This window comes from Neltuma alba, unplaced genomic scaffold, assembly GCF_004799145.2.
Source record: "Neltuma alba isolate B1F8T4 unplaced genomic scaffold, ASM479914v2 tig00012912_pilon, whole genome shotgun sequence".
In the NCBI taxonomy this organism is placed as follows: Eukaryota; Viridiplantae; Streptophyta; class Magnoliopsida; order Fabales; family Fabaceae; genus Neltuma; species Neltuma alba.
This window is the reverse complement of record NW_021637281.1, coordinates 1-24,110: the sequence shown is the minus strand read 5'-3', so window position 1 is coordinate 24,110 and position 24,110 is coordinate 1. Positions and strand designations below refer to the sequence as shown.

Below are 24,110 nucleotides of genomic sequence, written 5' to 3'. Positions count from 1 at the left end.
CTGCCTAAATATATATTTGTTGTTTAATTAATATTATAAGAATACTATTATAATGCATTAAATCTAATTTAATGGTAGAAATAATAAACAGAGAGAGGAAGCAAAGAGGAAGCTAAATAGAGATTTTTGATCACCTAAGCTCCAAAGCCGTTTAATTTAAGATTTACCATCAACTGATAAATCGCCTTTCTGGCCTCCTTGGAGGGGTAAATAGCGCAAGGAACCGATTTATAATCAAGTATGAAACATTCATAGCGCGATTACTTAGGAGGAAACATTCAGACTAGGGATCAAGCGCTTTCAATTGAAAAACAAATTAGAAAGAAAACTATAATAAAGAAAAAATCTTAACAAAGCTTGTACAATTAATTTTATCAAAGTGGTAAGTATCACGAAATCTAGTAGGATCCCAATTAATGATTTTTTATTTTAAAAAAAAATTAGCCTTTATTATTCAAAAATTCACATCTGAACCACTCTGGTTGATCCCATGAGCTGCTCCCATAATAAAAAAGCCAGACATATTTCCATTTTCTTTTAAAAAAAACTCATACTGATAGACATTAATCTCCTCCATGGTCATAGCTGTCAATAATGAGCAAATTAATACAAAACATTGATGTTGGTAATAAAGCGCACCCAATAAGCATTATAAACTAATGGCAAACAGAAGCATTGAATGAAAAACTAAAGGGGCAAAATGGGATCGCAGAAGAGAAGAAAGATTGGTGGGAAACCAAGTGGAGGTATCATATTCATTATCCTAGGCAGAATTATGCAGCGACCTGTTCCTCTGTAGCAGAAGGAGCTTCTTTCTGTGCAGAACCATTAGACGTGGAGTCGTTTGGCTGTGACTTAGGGGCACCTTCCGCTGCTTTTGGTGCTGCCTCCTTTCCATCTTTGGCATCTTTGGCGTCTTTAGCAGGAGGAGGAGGAGGAATCATGTGAGGCGGTGGTGTGTGCTTAAGCTTTAGCAGTATCTGGCGCATCCTAACGAGATCAGTGGGTTTGCCAGGTTTTGGGCCTTGGATGACCGTGATTGATGGCTTCTTGTCCTGATCCTTCTTGCCTCTTTTCTTCTCAATGTTGGGAACCTCACGAGGAATGAGCTCAGCGATGGCTTTCCAATAGTGTTTGTCTGCCTCTTTGTGAAATTTCTCTTGGTTAGCCAAGTATAGCTGTGTCACAGACGAATATCAATCAATTTATTAAACTAAATGAAGAAAGAGTATGTTGGCTAAAACTAAAAGGGGCAGAAAAACCGAAGAAAGAGCATCAAGATATGTATAGAGCTTTACCTTCTCCCTTTCCCTATTCTGAACTTTGTTGGTCTCAACATTAAGCTTTCTTTTCTCATAGAAAGCCACTTTATACTCCTCAGCTTCCTCAATAATCTTTAACCTCATTTCTTTTTCTCTTTTCTCCTTCTCCTCTAGCAGAATAGCATTCTGACTGCATACGAGAAGCCAAAGACATTAATGATGTTGTTGGCAAACAAGCTTGGCACACTTCACTAAATGATGAACCTTTTAATTGTCATGAGAACGTAGATATGTCCAGCAAAGTATATCACCTAAAGATCAAATAGCAAGAAAAAGGCTTGTTTTTCCATTAACAAATATTTTTGCCTCTGATAGCGAAGCAAACAAGGAATTTGAACAATAGTATAGTAAATAATATTATATACGTTCTAATAAACATCTACAGCTAACTTAAACAATACCAAACAATATTATATATTTTCTAACCAATAAACCTCAATTCGTTCATCTATTAGTAAACAAGCCCAAGCCCCATACAATGAGGCTTGGTTTGGATTGGGGGGAAATGAGAGGAAAATAAGGATGAAAGAATACTGTGAGGAAAAATTCCAAAAATAACAAAGTTTTACTATTTTTGGGAGTTTTCCCTCCTAGTGTTCGTTAAGGGTAAATGCAGATTTACACAACTTTCAGATCGAAGAGATTTTATGTCTGTATTTCAGCTAAAGACAGAGAAAAGCCATATGATTCTCGGATATGATATTATTAATCCAATAAATATTTACAACCTGTGTTACTACGAAATTAAACAAGGCTTGACGCAACCGCACTATCCAAAGCTTTCTACAACTTCTATAAATATATTGATAATATGGTAACAATAGAACCTGGCCAGATTCGGCATCTGTTTGAAGCCTAGATGGCAAAAACTGAATAGTGACAATGATTGATAAGCTTTATTTTATTTTTCACACAATCAGATAAAAGGAAAAGGGCCAAACCCAATCTATAAGATAAACTCAGGAAAGAAAAACTGCTGAGGAGAATCGTAGACAATTAGGTCAATCAAGTCAAATAGGGAGATAAACTACAGGGATGTGTTTCAAAATGCACCTATTTTTAGCATATAATGATTCATGTTTACAACGATAAAATTTCTGCCTCCTGAATGTAGGATCCCCCCCGGGGGGGGGGGAGGGCGAAATGTGCTATGAAAAATCAGATTCAAGTAAGTTTTTCCTATTTTTCAGGAATCAAGATAGAACATCAACTGTAACTAAGAGCTAGATATGGATGATCTCCACTGGCCTCTAGCGAGTCACTTGCAAACTACTCCTTAGATCCATATAAAAGGAGGGAGAAATGGAGTAAGTCAGAAATGAAAGTCCTTCTTCCTCCTAATTACTTGCAAACTGCTCCTTAGATCCATAAAAGTTAAAAGCCTTGAGAGAAATGGGGATATCAAGAATGAACATTATCAGCTGGAGAACTCATGCGATCATCTCATGTCAAAGGTTAATGATCACTGTTCTTCCACAAACATTTAATTCAAAAAGGCCAGGACACAACACCGACCCTGCAGAGCCTGAAATCTATCCACCGATTAAAGTAACCCACAAAAGCACCTCAAAACGTCGTGATTTTTAAAGATCCAAACTTCCAAAGGTGGAGACGACTTTCTACTCAGAGAGATGTTATTGTCTCCAACAAAAATGGCGTCTAGCAGAATGGCACAATCAAGAAGTTTAATCCGCGTGAACTTGGCAAGCTCTAGTACATAGAAATGACTCCCTCGCATATAATTATATTAGATCCCCAGTAAAATTAGCATCTTCATATATTATCGAAGCTCAAACGACTTATTTAAGCAGAATTGGATTGAGCTATATTCATCAGTCATCACTTCTTTTCTTTCTATGCATGAGATCAAACATCCTTATGCTTGATGCCACAAGCAACTACGAGAAAACGCAAATCAAAGAAGGAAATTCGAGATCAACACATAATTTAACTTATAAAGTAAAGCGAAGTCATTGCAGATCTAAGTCCAAACGAGATTTGACAAATTCAGAGACCAAACTGAAAGGGAATAAACTCCAAACACTCACCGGCGCCACTCTCGAAGAGCGCGACCTTCCTCCGGCTCCATATCAGACGGTGGGGGAAGCACTGGCCCATCTGAGACAAAGACCCCGTCACCGTATCCGTTTCCGTTTTCGTTCCCATTCTCCACAGGGACCGATTCGAAGGGAGACTGAGAATAATTGGGATTCGGATCACTGAACCCGAAGATCTCCGGCGATTCAGTGGGGGTGTGGTCAACAGCGACATCACCCTCGGTGGGAAATCCGCCGGAGAAGCTGGAGTAGCCACCGTCGTAGGCAGAGTAGGAGTCATCTTCGTGGTGGTCGGCGAAGGGATGAGTGGAAGAAGAGTTGACGTTCAACTCGTCGCCGTCGACGCTGAAGGCATCGAAGGAAGACATCTTTACCGACGTTTCTCTCTCAAGAATGCGTTTCGAGAGCTGTTAGTATCTGAGGATTTGCTTCTCAACTCTCTTTGACTATACTTAACGGGGAAAAATATGGAAAACGCAGCGACGATGGGAAAAAAAACCAGAGGAAATTAAAAAATTACAAATAACAAAAACAAGGAGTCCTAATAGCCCAGGCCTATAAAAAGGTTATATTATTATGGTACTATTAATATTAATTGGTTAAATTACAAGGAATTTATTGCTTGTCAATCATTAACTATGAATTAAGTTAATTGAACCAACCATCCTAAGTTGTCTGGTAGTAGCGCTATGCTTAAATCTCGAGTTTAAAAAGACTGTTGACCAAATATTATTTTAGAAGTATTTTTACTATATATAAAATAAATATATAAAAGGAATCTGTTAGTTTTGCGAAAAAATACTTTTCAAAGCTCTTTAGACAATCCCTAAATCTGATGTTAAATTGTGTAGAACAGTTTACAATTGGATCAATCACACATGAAGCCTTTTCATGTAACAAATGGTAAATATTTTTCTTAAAAAATTGAAACCATAAAACTTAATGAATTTACACTTTAATTTTACTACAGAACCTAAACCTTGATCTGTGTGTTTATTAAAGATTATTCGAGTTAGCCAGATCACACTGGGAAATAATGGTTCAAGATAAATATTTTTTAATTTAATTATAATTAAAAAATTAACTAATAAATGCGTTTTATTAATACTATGAAAAGTCCGTCTTTTTTAGCGAGCAAGTTCTGTGGTCGATATCTGCTACTTTAAAATAGGTCAATACTTTTATGTTTACCACTCAATTAAAAATAAGATTATTATTTATTTGAAGAATATTTCAAAAACAAAAATACAATTGTAGCCGTAAGCCCTCTGAAGAAGTTACAGACGGAGGATAGCAAATTCTGACGTCAAACTTTCTCAAACTCATGCAGCATTAAGAAAATTAATAATTAATTATTTATATTTTTTTGACTCCATCCAAAATGTTAGTTCTTGAAGATGGAAGAAGCCACAACCAAAAAAAAAATCGTGGATTTTCACAAATGAAAAGCTGTATTACATTAGTGTAAGTTACATGAATAGGCACCAACTCAAAGGACCTGTTGGTTAGGTTAGTGGAAACTAATTCCTCCAAGCCTCGCTAGAACAGGAACAGGTATTGATCAACATGGTGATTGATGAGCATGCGTGCCTTACCTCCCAATGCCAGTGCTCGCTTCCTACTTCCTACAGGCCTCTCACCAAAATTTGCTGGCTGCTACAAAGTGCACCAGCCACAAATATAAAAGCAAAGGACCAGGCACTCGGGCACAGCCTCGCCATCTGGCGAGCCGTTTTAAAGCATTTGGAAGATACACAAATGGCCCTGCATTTGCTGGGAGGACCAAGATGAGAAAATATCTCTACACATTCTTCCCAGGTACGCGCCTATCTCAACCTCACTTTAGTGAAGATTTTGAAACTGATACTAAAGTGGGAGCTCTACTGTGGGTTTGGACTCTCAAACAGAATGGAGGGCTGAAAGGCCAAACACTGGCTTAAATCAGCAGCAGTCCAACCAAACAGCCATTCTCCGTATTGATGTCTCAGACAAACATGTACATGTCCCAACACCAGCCACATCGATTAGTGAGATGGAAAAATGCGTTAGTTCGTGTCAAGGAACAGGAGGAGCATTCCTTGGAAATCTAGCAGAGGACGGAATTCGTTGCATTGTTCGAGGATATTCTTGTTTCATGCGTTTATTTGAAAATCCCTGCATGGGCCTGATTCACAGAAACAAAAAACTGTAAATGAAAGCAGGACACAGATACTAAAAGATGTGATACAATATGTAGCATTGAAATGGGACGCAAAAAACAAACGCAACTTTATCTGCATTTCCCTTCCTTTTTTTATCCCACTCTCTAATTTACCCTTACAATCCATTCTAATCAGTTTCCTTTAAGGCTCCATTTGGAATCAAGTATTTTGGACTCTGGAAAGGGAGAAGAAAAGGGAATGTGAGTACTTGACTTGTTCAGTGTGCAGCAATATAGCTCGAGGGAAACCTAATTTTCCGTCAAGCATGGAAATCTTCCTTCCTCTTGCAGGTCCACTAAAAATTTTGCAAGCTTCCTAAGCGTCATATTTTATTACCAAACTACCCTCACATTAAACAAATTCCCAGCCCAGACCAAGGCAGCTCCAATACCTATGACATCCACAAGCTTAGTCCTCCCTACAGTTTCACCCCCGTCCCTTCAACTTCACCATCCACCAAAGCCCCACCAGCAACCTTGAGGAGCACAAAATGGTGAACACCAAAATCCATCATTCACTTCCCCGCTGCACCCACCCTCAATTTACCACCTTCGCACCTACACTCCATCACTCATTTTTCCTTATCGTGCCCACCCGCTTGATCTCCTGCTTGCATCTGTCAAGCAGTACTTAAAGAAAAATACTCATTTTCCTTATCAAGGGGTGTCTGAGTATCTTGCAGCTCTAAAAAAGTCCATTCCAGTACTTAAATACTCATACCAAACAAAGTACAAAACCACATTCCATTTAATTTTCTCTAACATACCAAACATACTTTTAAAATACGTTCCTATTCTTTTTACTATTCTCATTCCCATTTCTTTTTCTGATCCTCTTCCTTCAAAAATCCTTCCAGTATATCAAATGGGCCCTAAAAGTTTACTTGGTAATTGAACAGCCAAAAGCCCAATTGCAGACAAGATAGCTTTTTTTTGCGCCAAACAGACAAGATAGCTTTGCACTCCATAAAATGCACGTGTCAAAAGTAGGAAAACCCATAGATGTTACAACATATTACAGTTTATCCGTTTGCTATATGGAGAAAGCACGTTGTACCAGAGTGATTCATTTCTGTGAGCATCCATAATGCAATAAAAGAAAAGAACAGAAAATATGGAGAACTAAAAGCTGCTAGTAAAAATAGCAGACCTTGGAGAACCCTGTCTTTTTTGAGTGCATTGACCAAGCATTGTTCTTAGACTTCCAAGTGCCTTCTCAGCAGCCTAAGGGAAAAAGGCATTTTGGTACCAAATAATATTTATTAAAAAATGAACCAAACTAAACACATATTCTAGTAAAAGTTCAAATATAAAAATAGATTTACCTGCATTTTAGCCTCATCCCATGTTAATCCTATCCCTTTGCCAAATACCTGACCGTCTATTTCAACCTGAAACGTGGAAAAATTAATTAAAATTTTCCAAAATAGAAACATTGCTCATGGAAGGCACAAGCATATTTCTTTTGAAAGAAACATGTTAACCCAAAATAACAATGTTTATGCATCTTGAAAGTATTACTTCAATATCACCCAAAAATATCCCTTGAATGAATAGTAAGTGATGGTTTGATTTTATATTGATGCATCTGTAAGCAATAAATGAATAGAAAATAAATAGTGATACATAATTAGGGTTTTATACAATATATTGATGATTAAATATTAATGTCTTTGGGGGGCCAAAGGAGAAGTAAATTAACTGAAGCCAAGAATTTTATTCGTTTACTTATAATAAAATCCAAGAATATCAGGAGAATCACTGCCAGTACAATCTGAACCTAGAATCCGAATTCCAAAACAGTAAAGGGGAACTGTACAGAACAAATAATAACTGCAGAAATAGCAGATTAAGCAAAGTTTGCTTGTACTATTACATTTCACAGTGGACCTAACTGCACAAGGAATCAGATTTTAAGAACAAAATCCTTGACAATAGCAACCATAACGAGAAATGTTATGCCCTAAACTGCCCCTAGAAGAAGAAAATAAAGAACAACTAACAAACACTAATGCTCCACTTAAGTTCAAATGCTGTGATAACTTCTTCGTTTCCACAAATGCTTAACAGAGGGAGTATACAAAAGGGACTAAACTCTGCGTATCAACCAAACTTGTTTCTTAAATTGGGCACTTTGTTCATACCATTGAACCTTATCAATTACAAACCTGTGCGTGTACTTCATCTTTCTGAACTGAATTTGCTGACACTGGAGTAGGCTGATGTTGAAAGCTTACACCAAGACCCTCGATCATACACTGAAATTGATTACAAAATTTAAAGCATATTGAGAATGCCACCTTTAAATGAATCTGGAAGACAAGGGAGGACAAAAATAGGAATCTCAATTTATTAAATAACTTGCCAATTCTTTGAGGGCAGAGATTGAACCCATTGATCTCTTAGAGACTTCAAACCTAGGATCCAAAATTCTTGAAGACTCTGATCCAGTTGAAAATGTAAGCTCTTCTTTAGGAAAAGAATTAACATTACCCACAAAACCATTGTCATTTGCATTAGCAAATACACTGGCATCCCCATAATGCGAACCGGAGTCAGCCTTAGAACGGGAGATATATATATCTGGGGAAAAAAAACTAAATAAGAGTTTTAAAAAAAAAAGGACGAGGTTACAGAAAATGTACTGAAACCAAAATACATTAGAAAGTGAAGAATGCTGATGAATAGTGATATTGCTTGGTCATTACCATCCCTTACTCTTCACCCAAGGGATCCGATAACAGATTCTGATTCAGATGGTTTATGGACCAGTTATTCTCATCAATTTTCTTAATCATGCCCCCCCCCCCCCAAAAAAAAAAAAACCAAAAAAGGTTCAAACCATCATCAACCATTTTACTTTCTTTCATCCGAGTACCAAACATACACACACAAGATCTAGAAGCGTTGCTCACTCCCACTGGATTAACTCTAATAAATCTCTGCAGGGCATCTAACTTGACGGTGAAACATAATCATCTCTTTCCACACTTTACAATGCTTGAGATATGTAAGCTTTCCCCCTAATACAATTCCATCAATTATGGGCCTGTTTGCAAACTCTTCATTCAGTTCAGATTTCAGAATAAACCAAGAGGAAAGATTCTACAGAAATGTGCCAGAATCATCAAACGATTATCATTGAATGCCATGATTAACTTGACCCCCACGAAAATTTTCAATAGCAAATTCTAATTCATTGAGAACTCTTTATATACAAAATGGAAGTCATTAGAACTGAATTTCCATAATTTGCTGGCAAGTTCACTACTAAGAATTAGCACATTGAAATTCAAAAGCTGTTTTTGTTCAAGTAACAATCTAAGGGCCCGTTTGGAATGGCTTCAAGTAGTTTTTCAATCATGATTTACAAAAACGAGATAAAAATGTAAGAGAAAATATATCTTAGCTTACATGAAACATGCTTATAAGTGACTCTAAGCACAATTCCAAACGAGGCCTAAGTTTTTATTATGCAGCAGAAATGTCTAGCCCTCCCCTTAAGAAAATCTCAATACTTGGATAAGCGGCTGGTCTCATTAATTAGGCCCCACTAGTGTTCTGAATATTTTTAGGTATTATTAAAGCTGCAATCTTGGCTGCCAAGAAATATAACAAAAAAAGTAAAATAAGCACCCTATGCAGCATAACCTATGTCAGACCAGGTTATAATTCCATTTATTAAAAAATCTTACCAGCCAAGTGTTTAAGAGAATCCTCACAAGCCTTATTTTGTGCTTCCCTTCTAGTTCTTCCAACTCCTTCACCGGTTTTTTTCCCAGCAAACCAAGCCTGAAAATACGAATGAAAATGATGAGTTCACTCATGCATAAATTCTGGAGAAAAACTACAGAAAACCATAACTGAACAGTTGATGCCTCTCTACATTAACCCTACTGAATATTCAAGCTTCTGACCTAATGAACAAATTGTTCTGCTGGTTCATTTTCAAGCTAAATCAAATCCAAAGCTACATTACAGCCTCTAATTATATTCTCGACATATCGAAGTGCAAGTTTTTGCATAGTACTATATTAGTCCAAATCAATTATGTTAAGCTAAGTATAGAATCAGCTTGTAATTAAAAAAAAAAAACATATTTTAACCTGAATTAAAAATCAGACCATTCCACAGACACAATTTCTTGATTTACAAAAGAAAAAATATAGTTTCGCCCAAAAAAAAAAAAGAAAAATTATAAGCTAGAAAAAATTTCTCGTAAAAATTATCAACAATGAATCAAAAACTCTGGTTGTCCAAAAAGAGAAAGAAAAATACCTCAAACGAGAACTGTAATTCTTTACCAGAAACCAATGATGGCCTGAACTCCACCTGTTTGCAGTAAAGCAAAAGAAATTTCATATGCCACATTGCGAAACTAATTTAAGAAAAGATTTCATCAAACTATTTTCTTGCAAATCATTCACCTTAGTTCCACACTTCATTGCAATTTCTTTCATTGCTCCAGCAGGAGAATCAGCATGCAGAAGAGAACGTCCAGATTCAGAGTCAAGATCCCTCAAGCTGGAAGATGACCTACTCAAGGGAACATCTTCACCTGTATAACAGTTAACAGAACAATCAGCCCATTGCCCCAAAAAAAAAAAAAGCCACAAAAACACGGGGAAAAGACAGATAACCGAAAAAGTAAATACAAGTGCGGGATTACTTGAAAAGGAATGAGAAGTGGAGAGAGTGTGGTTTAATCTGGAGCGATCATCTCTAGTATACACCTGCATATAAATTCAGCTCGGTTCATCCATTAAATAAGCCAAGAGTATGGCCTTCCAACAAAACATCCAACACAACTAGGCTTAACCATTACCTCCTTTGACAATCGTTGGTTCTCATGATGAATTCTATCAGAAGAAATAGAACCCTCAATCTTGGGGAAATATGATGGATGATGAGGTCGGTGCTTTTCAATACGCAATGGTTCAGAATCCACAGGGAAATCTTTAGGGACTACCCGGTTCAACTGCTGAGGACCCATCTCATCTTCTACAGGAAACCACCCTCCACGTGGCAGCATGCGAGGTGCAGAAACTGGAACAGGAGGCCTGAGGGGAAATGGAGGCTCACTTGACGAATGCTCTCTTGTATCTTGCCCATGCTGCAATATAAGAAGCCTACGCCTGGTATCTGGGTCTAACTCTGATTCAGGCACCTCACCCTCTTCTCTGGCAGGAGAACCATGTAAACTAGGTTCTGGAGGGGCAACCTGAACCATCGGCTTAGCTAGAGGAAACTGTACATTGGCCAATTGCATCAAGGATGCTTGAGCTGTTGGTGGAGGAAATGAACCAGAAGAAGACACCATACTGTAAGTGAGCCTGGGATCTACGTTAGAACTTGTTGGAGGGGCTGCTGGAGAAGCTGATATTGCATCCTAGAATGAAGTACAGTTACAAGAAAGATAAGACAACTTCTTCACTCGCCCGGGGGGGGGGGGGGGAGGTAAGACGACTTCAAGTTCTCTTAAATGTAAATTATGGGTCCGATGTATCCATTCAATGCTTACGCTTGGCTTGTTACCTTTAATCTTCTTTCTACTTCAGCATCTGCCATGCCATCAAATGAAAGTGAGTCTTTGTTTCCATTGGAAGCAAGAGCATCATCCTGAAAGGAACGCACTTGAGTACATGAGCACGCACAGACATGACAAAATTAATTGATGAGCACTTGAGCAGGATATTTCTAATTTAACATAATGCATGTTAAGCACCATAAACTTGTAAGTTAATAGAGTGTTCATATATTTGATGGGCATAGACGAACCTCTGAAACTAAATAATTGCTCACATCAGGCGGAGAAGGGACATCTCTGATATCATCTTCATAAGCAATTTGAGGAATCTTTTGTAACAGACCATCATCAAATTCTCTGTCACCAAATCAGAGGTTGTAATCAGGTCCAAGTATCCTGTTTACCTTAATTCTGGTTGGAGAAAAGTAAAATGCTAAAAAATTCAGTTCTAGTATTGAAAGATAACATCTTTTCCCAGCTAGGCATGGAAATAAGTTAATCTGTGTGATTTATTTTCCTTCTTTTAGATGTGCAAGATAAAACATCAAGATTTGAGTTCTTACTTAAAGAAACCACCCCTAACATTGCAAGCAACATTCCTTGCAACACACAAGACAGGGACAGCATTGCTTGCCTACAACACAAATAGGTTAGATAAGTTTAGATTTGGGGGGGAAAAAACAACAAACAAACAAACAAACAAAAGAATATCAGTGCCATTAAAAATCCAACTATAAAGAAGAGCCCATTTACTTCAGCTTGAGGTGCATAGTATGGAGCAAATGCAGGGACAACATGCACCCGAGGTTGATCTTTCTCTTCCCATACTTTCAACCGATCATCAATTACCAATGCCATCTTAGGATGGCAGAAGCCATCTTGGAAGACATTGAACAGTGACTTCTTCAAACCTATTTAGCATCAAAACAAATGAAACGGTGTCAACAGAAACACACAGATGCACATTCAAGTGGAGACAAATCATACATCAGCATCAATAGCATACTCGGATATTGTGAATTTTAAAATGCAGGTAGGCTACTGATGTATAGAATCTCATTCAAAACGTAAAATGAATAGATTGAAAGTGCCAGCTGCTTACCGGACTTGACACACACAATGCGGTCTAAAAGCTCTTTGGAATTTATTAGATTTGAATCTGGATCAAGAAGCCTCCACATTTCTAGTGCATAATCCCTCTCAGCCATCGTACAAACATAGACCTCAAAACGCTTGCGCCCTCTTGCAGTCAAGTAGCTCCGAAGATCTTCCCATGCAGGTCTTAGCCTTACAAGTACACTCGTATCACGAATCTTCATGAACAGAGTAGTTTTTGTCAGATTAACAACGCAAGTCCATCTACTTATAAGATTAGAAAATGCAGTACTTGCTTACATCCCAAATCAAGCATCAAAGCATCTGCTGCACACACCTCAGCAAGTGCTTCGTGTTTCAAGGATAGAAGTTTATAAAATAACTATTAATGCAAATGTGAAAGTAATATCACACATTATTCTAGTGTCTCGACAACAATACAGAGTAGAATCTAAACCAACAGTAACAAAAAAAAGTAAGAGTTTAATTGACCCTAAGAAAAACCAGAAATGTCTTTGATAAAAAACAGAATGATAGAGGAATTATACCCACAGAACAAGATGCCCAATAACCGAGGTTTTGCCGTAGACACAAAATAGATAATTAGAGTATAAAAGGCATACCTGTGGATTTATGCGAGTCAGGATAATGTTCTTTTCCTGTAACCGTATCAATGGTCGGATTAGAGGCTGGTGACTGTCAGAATATGCTGGGACAAGTTCTGATTGAATTTTTATCACTCTTCCATTATCAACAACCTGATCATTCTCAGCGTATTGCTTCAATATATTTTTGTCATCTTGATAGCGCTTAACCTCTGCCAGCATGCCAGAGATCCGTTGTGGATCTACCTCTGTGCTCAATTTTCTCTGGAGTGCTTCAATTCGATCCTCAAATGAGCGCATTGTATTTGCAACAATAAGAGTTTCATCGAGATCAAACACTATTCCCAGACATCTCAGATTTAACATGACTAGACATGAATTGTAAAGTCCTGGTGCGACAACAAATCCCCAGAAACACGGTCTGTCATTACTTCGCGAATACATTGCAACCAAATGTAATTCTTCACCACATAGTGGCATTACAGCAGTCTGCAGAGCCAATTTTGTGATCATAGTTAAAAATCCAGCAAGAAAAGAAAAAAGATGGTTGATGATTATAGATAATTTAAAAACATAAACAATCAACGCAAAAGGAATGGCAGCTGACAAAGAGGTTGTTATGTGGCAAATGCATTTTCATGTATTAGAAGTAAACTGAGTCCATAACAAACTCTTACAGTTGTCCTTCCCTCTATTTATACTAATTCCTTTAGCCCCCTAATTAGCTAACAGATTACTAGCTTGCCATGTGACATAGGTAGTAACCATTGATAGTTATATGAGGTCTGCACTTACACTCGAATTCACAAATTTCCATGAATTTTAACACTTTCATCTGCAGAAACACTAAACATAACCATGAATACTGGATTTGACTATCATCACTTAGTTCAACATGATGAGCAACCTTTTGAAACAATATTATAAATAGCGGATCACTCAGAAACAGTAGTCGGGACAAAGATCTGCTGATCTTAAACAAGCATTGCACATCATACAGCAACTGATTTTGTTTACATGATGAGGCTGATTACTCTGCTAAAAGAGGTGTATGATGAAATTAATCATGTGGAGGCCATCATTAACCAGTTCCCAGAATAAGTTCAAAACAGCAGAATTGACAAGTTCAAAGAGATGTTACAAAAATTCCGGCCAAAGCTAATACAGAAGCGGGTTCGCCTTAATGGCAAAAAGATTCACTGCAACTTCGACTTAAGTCCCGTCAGATTTTATCCAGTGTCCTTGGAAAGATTAGTAAGGCTCTTTTGGAACATGGGTTTCTTCTTCTGAAAGTTCAAAAGTTCAGGACCTTAATGGGTTTACTTTTGTGAGTTGTTTTGCTATACCTTGTTCTCCCTGATACACGAGGAATGCAAATGAAAGAGCGCATCTTGTGCCTGCAGGGTCTTTGACTCCATTTTGAAGCAAACACCACATGAGGTAATGGTATGAAGCACGGCAAGTGGTGGGCACCTCTCACTCGGTTGCGAGAAGTGGCTTATTCTGATTTCCTTCACATCGATGTTCTTGTTCTCTCCTGGGTATATTTCTACTTCCCCCAATATCACCTCCCCTTGATACACCACCGATTTATACATATTTCCTCCTTCCAATCACAAACTCGGTATTAGCCTTTCATAAAAGTTGTGTAAGTAAACTCAAGAATTTGTATCAGAGTTTCTTTCACCAGGAAAAGTATTCATCGTCGTTCAAGAATGCTTTAGATTCATCCGATTTTTGCATTATCAGAGATATAAAAAAAATTTAGGCACTTTTGTTTCCAGGGAAAATATTAGATCCGTGATTGATGATGGTGGTGTTGGTGATGGTGATGGTGATGACGAAGAATTGAAGATGAACAATTCAAAACCCCCGACCTCCTCGGTTTGCGTGATAGGTAACTGGTGATCCCTTTTTGTAATTGGTGCGGTGCTAGCTAGGGTTTTGATGATGGTGATGATCGTGAAGATGATAATTTGGAGAACAGGTCGTCGAAATCAGAAGAGAAACCCTAGATCCAGAAAACGAAAGGTCAAAAACAGTACCCTCCAACGCGTAAAGCCAAGTGCTAATAAATAATAATTCCCGCATTAAAAATAAAAGTTGAAAAATTATTGGGGAGAGCTTTTAAATATTAATAATAATAAACTAAGGGTAATAATTTTTCCTAGATTTTCGATTCCAAATAAAGATTCGAAAGTACGCCAAAATTCGTGGGTTTCTGACGTGGAAAATAGTTGGGGCGTAAGCGAAAAGAGATTCGGAAACGCGCGGAGATAGTGATATTATTAAAATTTGAGGAGATATGTGGTCGGGGAGGCCTCTCGACGGGGCACGTGTCGATCCTCTATTGGTCAAGCGTGTACGTGGATGTCAGTGACACAATCTCGCGGTGACGCTAGATTTTTCTCTGAGCAAACACAAATTAAAAAATATGGGACGAAAAATGCTTAATGGTTTTTTTAAGAAGAAAACAGTCAATGGTCATACTGATAATGATAATTATGAATAGTGATGGTTATCAGAAAATTATTTTTGGCCATCAAAATTATATCTACATGTTATAATATAATATATTCACTAAAATGTAAATAGAATATAAATGTCTTGTTGTAGGAAATATATATTAAGGTTCTGAATGTACTTTTTTTATAATATTCTGCTTAACAAAATATTTTGACATCCTTTTTAATTATTATATTATTTTTTAATGCAAAAAACAATCATATTTTATTTACGTTAAGTTCTTATTGGGAGTGGATTAGAAACTTAAAAAATACTGGGACCAAATTAAAAGACTTAGTGCAGCAGACATGGGGACTAAAACTAAACTCTCTCAAATGTAGTGGGCTTTTGTTAAAAAAATAAAATGTAGTAGTTATTTTTGGTTTTACATTTGAATACTATTTTACTGGACAAAATATTAATGAAAAAATCACCCAAAAAAACCGCTAAAATTGAAAATTTGCGCACAAGGATCTATTTATAAAAATTATTATCAAAACCCATATTAATATTAGAACAAGTCCCTATTTATTTATTTTTATTTCGATGGTTTTTTTAACGATTTTTTCAATATCAACTAGTCACTGTTTTTCTCTGGATGTTCAAGTAAATTCAAATGCTATAGGAACATCATGATGAGTTAAAGTTAACGATTCTACCAAAAAAAAATTTAAAAAAAATAGCGATTGAGGTTACATGAATTCAATTTTTTTCGGTTTACGCATATACTGAAATTTCAATGAAATTTGAATTGAGCTGCATTGCCTCGAAATATTAATTTTTTCTAAAGTTTTTATATGTTGGATTCACTAAAAAAATCAGAACGAATGAAAGATTTTGATTTGGTTTTGCTATATGGAATCACTATTACGTTCTGTGAACCCCAAAAAAAAAAAATCACGAGACAGTTTTCTCATGTTTATCTGATACAGTATAAAATCACTCACCATTTTTTTTTTTGGGTACAAAATCACTCACCATTTAATTTTGTTATGTTTGGGTCGAATGCATTGGAGTACTGAGGACGCGTTAAAATAAGAACTGCCCTTACTTAAAAGTAATAAAAAAAAAATCACAACTTAAACATATAAAATTTACAAGAATTTATATCTTTCTCAAAATATTAGAGTTAATATAATTTTTGGTTTTTTAATTTTGCCATCATTTCGGTTTTGGTCTCTCAAATTTTAAATTATAAGTTTTGATCCCTCAATAAGTTAAATGGTCTGAATTTTTATTGGATTATAGGAACTAATATTTTAAATAAAAAAATTTAAGGGGCTAAAACCTGTAGTTTGGAATCTAAGGAACCAAAATCAGAATTAAGATAAATTTAAAGAATAAAAAATTATATTAACTCCAAAATATTATATACAAATAATCATTTTGCATTTTCCCTGTTAATCCTCTTAAACACATCTGAAAGCTGAATTCTCGGAATCCAGTAGAGAGAAATGATTTTATAAGGGAGGCTTTGATTGATTAACTTCTAATTAATTGATATGAACGGGTTTGGTTTTGGTTGTTCTTTGAGTTGGAACTGACTTTCCTATCCGGGAAAATAGCAAGTAGATAAATAACTTACTGTCAACATCACGCGAGCCATCACCGGCTCGGCTTATAGTCCGTTCGGCGCCATTCGAAGAAAAACAAAATTATCTCCGTTAACTCCTTTCTCTGCTCTCCGTTTAGAGTTTGTTTATAATTCTTTTCAAAACAGACTTTTTTTAAACAAATTTACTTAAGTTGAATCAAAATTTAAAATACGTTTAAAAAATTATTTATAAGTCAATTCAAATAAATTCTTAAATTTTTTATCATTAGATTAACTTCTAATCGTTGAGATTTAAAATTGGATAAAAATATTATTATAATATTAAACATAATAAAATTTTATCATATTAAACTACTTATATCAAATTTTAATACTTAACAGTATAAATTTATTTTTATATTTTTAGTTATTTAATATTTAATATTTTAATAATATCCTTATAAAATAAATCTTAGCCATTAAAGTTTGATTTAATGATGAAAATATCAAGTGGAGGGAGAGTTAGTGGAGACATTTCTCTCCTTCTATACTACTCATCCGATCTTTAATATATGACCTAATTCTTGAGTTGGTTTTGGTCCTAAATATAATACTCGTTTCTCATATTTATCAATTTTCTCTAAATCACCCCTATGAATACTCCCTCAATCATAATCAAGTAGAAGAGGGAAATGGGGTATTAAGAAAGATAATTGTGATCTTTTAGGAAAAATGTATCACTTTTCTTATAATTAGCTAACTACCTAACTTCCTTAATCTAATCAAATTAGTTAAATGGGTTTTATATTAAAGACCGGAGAAGTACTAAATATAAGATTCACTTTATAATATAATTTACACTACAAAGTTGGTTTTTTTATATTATGATCCGACTAATTTGGTTTGAAATTCGCGGCTTCTTTTTTTTACAAAAGTGTCTCAACTGTGACTCGAACTCGAGACCAAAAAGAATCCAATAGAGTTTTACATATCTAAACCAGCTCTTTGTTGGTAGTGGATCTTATACTCAGGATGTGATACAGCAGATTTTTTTTTTTGTTAAAAGAATAACGTGATTGGTTATTATTGACAAGGAGTCTGTTTTCTTGTTTTTTGACCAAATACGGAGATTGGTTTATTTTTATTCAGCTTACAGAGTCACCGTATTTTTTAATTTTTTATGACATACATCGAGTCCCTTCGGTGTTAAAATTTGGGCCCCTTGCGTTTTGTTGTTGCGGATTTGATCAAATCTTTATTACAAGATTATATCCAAAAAAAAAAAAATCTTTATTACAAGAGGCAAATTCCACTTACATGGTTGGCCACCAAAAAACCCACTTGTATGATTTTTATTTTTATTTCTGACCAGCCAGCCACTTGTATGATTTTTAGACCTTGAAAAATATCGGTTGAGAAATATTTGGTGCACCCCCCAAAAAAGACAAATAACCAGCTTAAAAATTATACTATTTCTCAAGCATTTTTTGCGGCAGTTTTACTTTTAAAAAAAATATGTCTTTTATTTTATATAAAAAGGTTTACGTTTATAAAATTTTGGGAGTTCGTCACGTTTAAAATAGACTTCAAAGCCCTCATAATACTTATAGATATATATATATGTATATATATATAGAGAGAGAGAGAGATAAATATTATTTATCAATAACATCTTTCTTTTGGTGAAAATTTATCAATAATCAACAATAACTTTATATTAACAAAATATCTCTAAAATAATTGGCTCTAATGGGAAAATACATATGCCAACAAAAAATTATTTCTTTTCATTAACAAAAAATTAGTTTTAGCATTGAGTTACATACAATTTTCCCCTTTTAAAGTATATCCATAAATAAATCTGTCATAGGTTGCGTGGGGGCCAAATATAACTAGAGGCCACATTGTGTTGGATCAGCTTTGATTGCGAATAAATAGCGTGACTTCCCTGTCTTCTACGCACAGTGTCAATTTTGCCGCGGCAACAAAGGCTAATCTCTCGTAACATAATTATTTATTGTTGGAATTTTTATTTAAAAAGATACTTATATTTGTTTAGTATCATACAATACCTCAAATAAAATTATTTTTGATAAAAAATACCTATGCCTACTAAAAAAAATCTATCTCAACACGATGGCTTCAAATAGGAAAATATAGATGCATAGTAAAAAAAATGGCCTCAAATTTTGAAAACACTACATCTGATCCTAATTAAAAGACTTTATTTATACACTACAAATAAGATCTTATAATTACGACGTAAGGTAGTACATATATTATTTCCTTAGAAAATTCAACATGATGCATAAGACATACCAAAGGCGCAAGTAAGAATGGATTTGAATTATTGAAAGGGATTTGAATTCTCTCCACTTCTTCTCACATCCTCTTCCCCTCCACTACCTTTTTCGGCCCTTCACGACCATTGGATTAAAACTTCAATGATCCAAATTTAATACTCCTCCGGTCCTTATTATAAGACTCAATTTGACTTTTTATTTGGTCCTAATTATAAGACCCAATCCATTTTGTTTCTTATATTTATGCATTTTTTCCAAGATAATCCTTCTAATAATGATAGTTTTAGCCAATATACTTAATTAGCAAGGATATTTTAGGAATGACAACATTTATTTATTATAAATAACCAACTTAACTTACTTCCTTAATCTCCTCAAATAAGTCAATTGGGTCTTATAATTAGGACCGGAGGAGTATTTTACAACATTTTATAAAAATAAATATAATTATAAAAATAGATAAACAAATTTAAACTGTTAAAATCTAATTTGAACAGCTGATATCTACAGGCTGTTATTACATAGCACATTTTTTTTCACTTTTTTTTATTACAGCTGTTAACTGTTCAGACCAGATTTTAACAGCTTAAATTTATTTATTTTTTAATAATATTATTTTCATAAGATATTAAATCTGGACCATTAAAATTTTGATCCAATAGTTGTGAAAGGAAAAAGAGGATAGTGGAGGGGAAGAGAATGGAAGAAGTGGAGAGAATCCAAATTCGATTGAAAGCGGGGTTCGCATTGCTTTTTATTCGGTGGAAAGATTACTTTAGAGTGACTCAATCTCTGGTGACTTGTAATGAATTTTAACCAGAAAATAATTAAATAAATAATGAAGTTCTTGTCCCTGTGTAGAAATGAAAAGGTTAAGACCTTTGCTAGATTTTTCCCCCCGTTCAATTTTACAGGTTGGCCATCACACACCTTTGCAAGTGAACCGATCATGATCTTTATGGCGACCCTTCAACATTACTTCTCTCATTTTCTTTCTGTTGAGCGCACCTTTTCTTTTTGTTTAATGGGAGAATAATAATAATCTTTGTAAGAAGATTAATGTAAAATGAGGACTTGTGCAGCTGAAATTTCATAATTCTTTTTTTTTGGCCAACCAAAAGCAAGATACAAACACCAATAAGAACCAACTGAAATTTCAAAATTCACAACTCAAATTTTTAAATTTATAATCTAAAAATTTCACATTAATTTTCTTATAAAGTATTTAATGATCTTTCTCCGGATTATAAATTAGAAACCTAGAAAATAATGATACAGACGTTCGTCAATTTCATTTAATACGAGTACTGAACTTCAAGCAAATTGGATTCTGACTAATGGGTGCGTTCAAGCTAATCCTAATAGCTCTGGGGTGTCGGCTGCCGACTAAGAATATGCTATGATGGTATTTTTCTGGTCATAAATATGAGATCTAATTCGATCTTTTTTTTGTTCTACATGTATTTCTTGTTCATTTGTTAAACTTCTTTCATCCAAGAAAACAAATAACTATAATAAAAATGTTCATAGATAATAAATAGATTAATATAATTTTTAGTCAATTAAGTTTGTCCTTATTTTTATTTTAGTTCCTTAAATTTCAAACTATAGGTTTTGATTTCCCAATAGGTAAAATGATCCAAATTTTTATTGAATTATATGGATCGATATTGCAAGTAAAAAGAAATTTAAAAGATTAAAACCTATAATCTGAAACTTGAGAAACTAAGAACCAAAATGAGAATAAACTTGAAAGATCAAAGTCCGTATTATCCCATACAAAATCAATAAGATTTTTTTAATGCTGCACAGGGGTCTGAAATTATTACTTTTAGGAATTGTTATATGCTAGTTACCATTCCTATCTGAAGTTGCTCGCCTTAATTAATATGAGTTGATATTTAGAAACCACATAAAAATGTACTCCTTTGGTGCTCGGTATAAGATAAATTTTAGGATTTTAACAACAATTAACAATATTTTAAAAAAATACATGACAAAATATTTTTTTAATCATTCTTAATTTAGAATTTTAAAATTTTAGAGGTATTTTTTAGCATTTTCCCCACAAATTTCTCCCCACAAAATTTCCCATAGCCTCATGCATTTTTGCACGCAATGACAGCTAACAGGCTTTGTTTAGGTAGGGAATTGATATACAACAGGAGGAAAGATTTTATGAGAAAAAAAAATAAAATAGGAAAATTTGGTAAAAAAATCCCATTGGTTAAAATGACCTAAATTTGAGCGAGTGCCACTATGATCCGTGAGTGCAACATAACTTCTACCGTTTACAAATAATTTCTATATTAATGATTGTTGTACATCATTAATGATATGTTATATATAATACTTCTGTCGTGTACAAATAACTTCTATATTAATGATTGTTGTACATCATTAATGATATGTTATATATAATACTTCTGTCGTGTACAAATAATTTCTATATTAATTATTGTTGTATATCATTAATGATATGTTGTATATAATAGAAGTTATATTGCACTCACGGATCATAGTTGTACTCATTCAAATTTAAGTTCTTTTAACCAATGGGATTTTTAAATAACAATTTTTTACCTATTTTTTCAATAAAATGTAAATATATTTTTAAAAAACATTTGCACGGATTTATGATCTGAATTTTTGAGATGACAGATGCCAATAACTCGCAGAGCATTCAAACAGAACAGCGAATTGCTCACGGGAACTAAAGGCATGCAAGTAAGTTATGGTGACGTTAGTTAACTACTGCCTCTAATTTTTAATGTAAGATCAGTTAATTAAACTGGGGAGGTTAAAAGATAAATTATTTTAAAGTATTTATATTTATTATTTTTTCAAACTAATTTGCCTCCCTTTAAAATGATACGCAATCTAATAATACATGTAATTATTTCAGAGAGATCATGTAATATGTATTATAATTAAGTTATTTGTTTAGTTTTTTTAATTTTTTAAATTAGTCAACTAAATCCATATTAAGAACCCGAGGTAATATGTTGTTTTATTTAAAAAAATTTCTAGATAGTGACGCGATTAATGAATCTTCTGAAATTTTATTTTTAATTAATAGTTTGATATAAGGTGTGTGTATAAAGTTGTCTTTATATCTATATTATCATTTCATAAAGGACATATATACATACATGTGTCTCTTTCTATATACTTTATTGTATTTTTCACCGGCATTATCATTATATTCTATATATCAATTTTTAATTTTCACTTGCCACCAGGTAACACTTATATTTTATTAGGAAAGTAAGTATATTTAATCAAAGTTATGATAGCAAATTATTTATTTCACATGCAGTCTGGGTAATTAATAATTGCGTGGGTTGAAATGAAATCTCTTTTTTTTATTCAAATTAAATTATAAAAAAGTATATATAAAAAGTCAGCCCATCAACATGGCTAATTTAAGCAAAGTGCAAATAAGCATAAGGAGAGGGCCAACCCAGTAAAGCATAAACCAACAAAAACAAAGGGTCCCAGACTAAGAAAGCGCCCAGAAAGTAGTTGGTCTTCTTCCATAAGCTTTTCCATTGGTTTCCTTCCATAAGTTTCCCAATCGGATCCAAACAGAGCCTTCATGTTGCAACTCCAATCTTGGCAAGTTGGACACCAAAAACTGTCCCAACAACCTGATGGCAAAAGAACTCGAAAGCTTCTTTAGATTAAGCAGCAAGGGATGAGATAAAACACCACCACAGATCATCTTCCGAGTGGACCAATCCACGACGTTTATACCTTTGAATCTATTTAAAATCTTCCCAACGGCCCATTGATGAGAAGTTGACCGTGGCAAAAAAAGCCACATCTAATAGGTGCACAGGTGCCAAAGAAGAGAGAAAACCCAATGTACAAGCCAACTGCAAGAAGACCCAAAATTTTAAAGAAAAATAAAAAACACACAACCAAACATAAGAAAAACAGAGAAAACAAGAAGCCTAAACTTGGTAACCAAACTAAGGAAACAAAAAAAAAAAAAGATCAAAGACAAGTAACAAGCGGTTTAGGAAAGCTAGAAATCCTAAGTTCGGATTTCTGCTCCAAGACCCAAAAAAAAAAAACTGGAAAAAAGAGGAAAAAAGAACAACCAAAAGGAACATGGAATAGAGGGAAGACAATAAAAAAGAAGGAACAGGAAAGAAAAGAAAGAGACAAACGCATGGTTGCAACAGAGGAAGAGGTGGTTGAAATAGTAAAAATTAAGGGCTTGTTAGCTTTGTTCAAAACGGACTTTTGAACAGGTCCACGTAAGTGGAAATAAAACTCTCCTCATATACCTACATCAAATTCTGTAAATCACATTTGAAAAGCTACTTATAAGTCAATTCAAACAAGTCCTAACCAGTGGAAAGAAGAGAAAAAAATAAGATGAAGGAGACTGAGGAGAAGAGAAAGAGACAGAGACGAGAAACTAGCACAAAAAAGGGTGGCACAGATATGAAGAAGAGAGGTGAGAGAGGGAGTTTAAGGTGGGAGAAGGAGGAAAAAAAGAAAGAAAGTAGAAGAAGAAGATAAAAGATTAGAGGAAAGAGAGAAAAATCTCTCCAAAAAGTGCTAGACATGCGTTGGAAACGTGCCAATACGGCACCAAAAGCACCACATACTTGCTGACTAACCATTGGAGAAGAGAGGACCTCAGCTAAGATGAAATTTAAAACGTATGCTTAGTATAGAGATTTTGTTGAGCGACAAGACATAAGGGTCATGTCTGGTACACATACTTGAATTTTGATGGATTGGAATGACATTGGAGTTAGATTGAAACTGAAATTGGAATTGAGACTTTAAATTATGTTTGGTATGAAGTAACATTTGAAAGGAATGATTTTCTTAATTTTATTTTAATATGCCATAAAGTGTGAAAAGCCAAAAACATCAATAAATCACACCTGAAAGTGTGAGAATAAACTGAATCCCTTTATTTTTAAGGCACCTGTATTGCAC

General features: G+C 34.6%; 2 protein-coding genes across 2 annotated transcripts; both read right to left on the bottom strand.

Moving 5' to 3' along the window:
• Positions 1 to 504: 504 nt before the first annotated feature.
• On the bottom strand, positions 505 to 3,822 carry LOC114732470 (clathrin light chain 1). Its single transcript, XM_028919749.1, has 3 exons — positions 3,371 to 3,822; positions 1,299 to 1,452; positions 505 to 1,178 (listed from the first exon to the last, which is right to left on the bottom strand). Exons 1-3 carry the CDS (start codon positions 3,745 to 3,747, stop codon positions 774 to 776), a joined length of 936 nt encoding a protein of 311 aa, XP_028775582.1. The 5' UTR covers positions 3,748 to 3,822; the 3' UTR covers positions 505 to 773.
• Positions 3,823 to 4,796: 974 nt separating this feature from the next.
• Positions 4,797 to 14,828, bottom strand: LOC114732461 (RNA polymerase II C-terminal domain phosphatase-like 1). Its single transcript, XM_028919741.1, has 17 exons — positions 14,153 to 14,828; positions 12,825 to 13,295; positions 12,209 to 12,419; positions 11,860 to 12,017; positions 11,670 to 11,740; positions 11,358 to 11,463; positions 11,115 to 11,198; positions 10,405 to 10,968; positions 10,249 to 10,312; positions 10,007 to 10,137; positions 9,858 to 9,911; positions 9,275 to 9,371; positions 7,945 to 8,162; positions 7,748 to 7,837; positions 6,905 to 6,970; positions 6,730 to 6,803; positions 4,797 to 5,543 (listed from the first exon to the last, which is right to left on the bottom strand). Exons 1-17 carry the CDS (start codon positions 14,402 to 14,404, stop codon positions 5,435 to 5,437), a joined length of 2,820 nt encoding a protein of 939 aa, XP_028775574.1. The 5' UTR covers positions 14,405 to 14,828; the 3' UTR covers positions 4,797 to 5,434.
• Between the last annotated feature and the right edge of the window lie 9,282 nt (positions 14,829 to 24,110).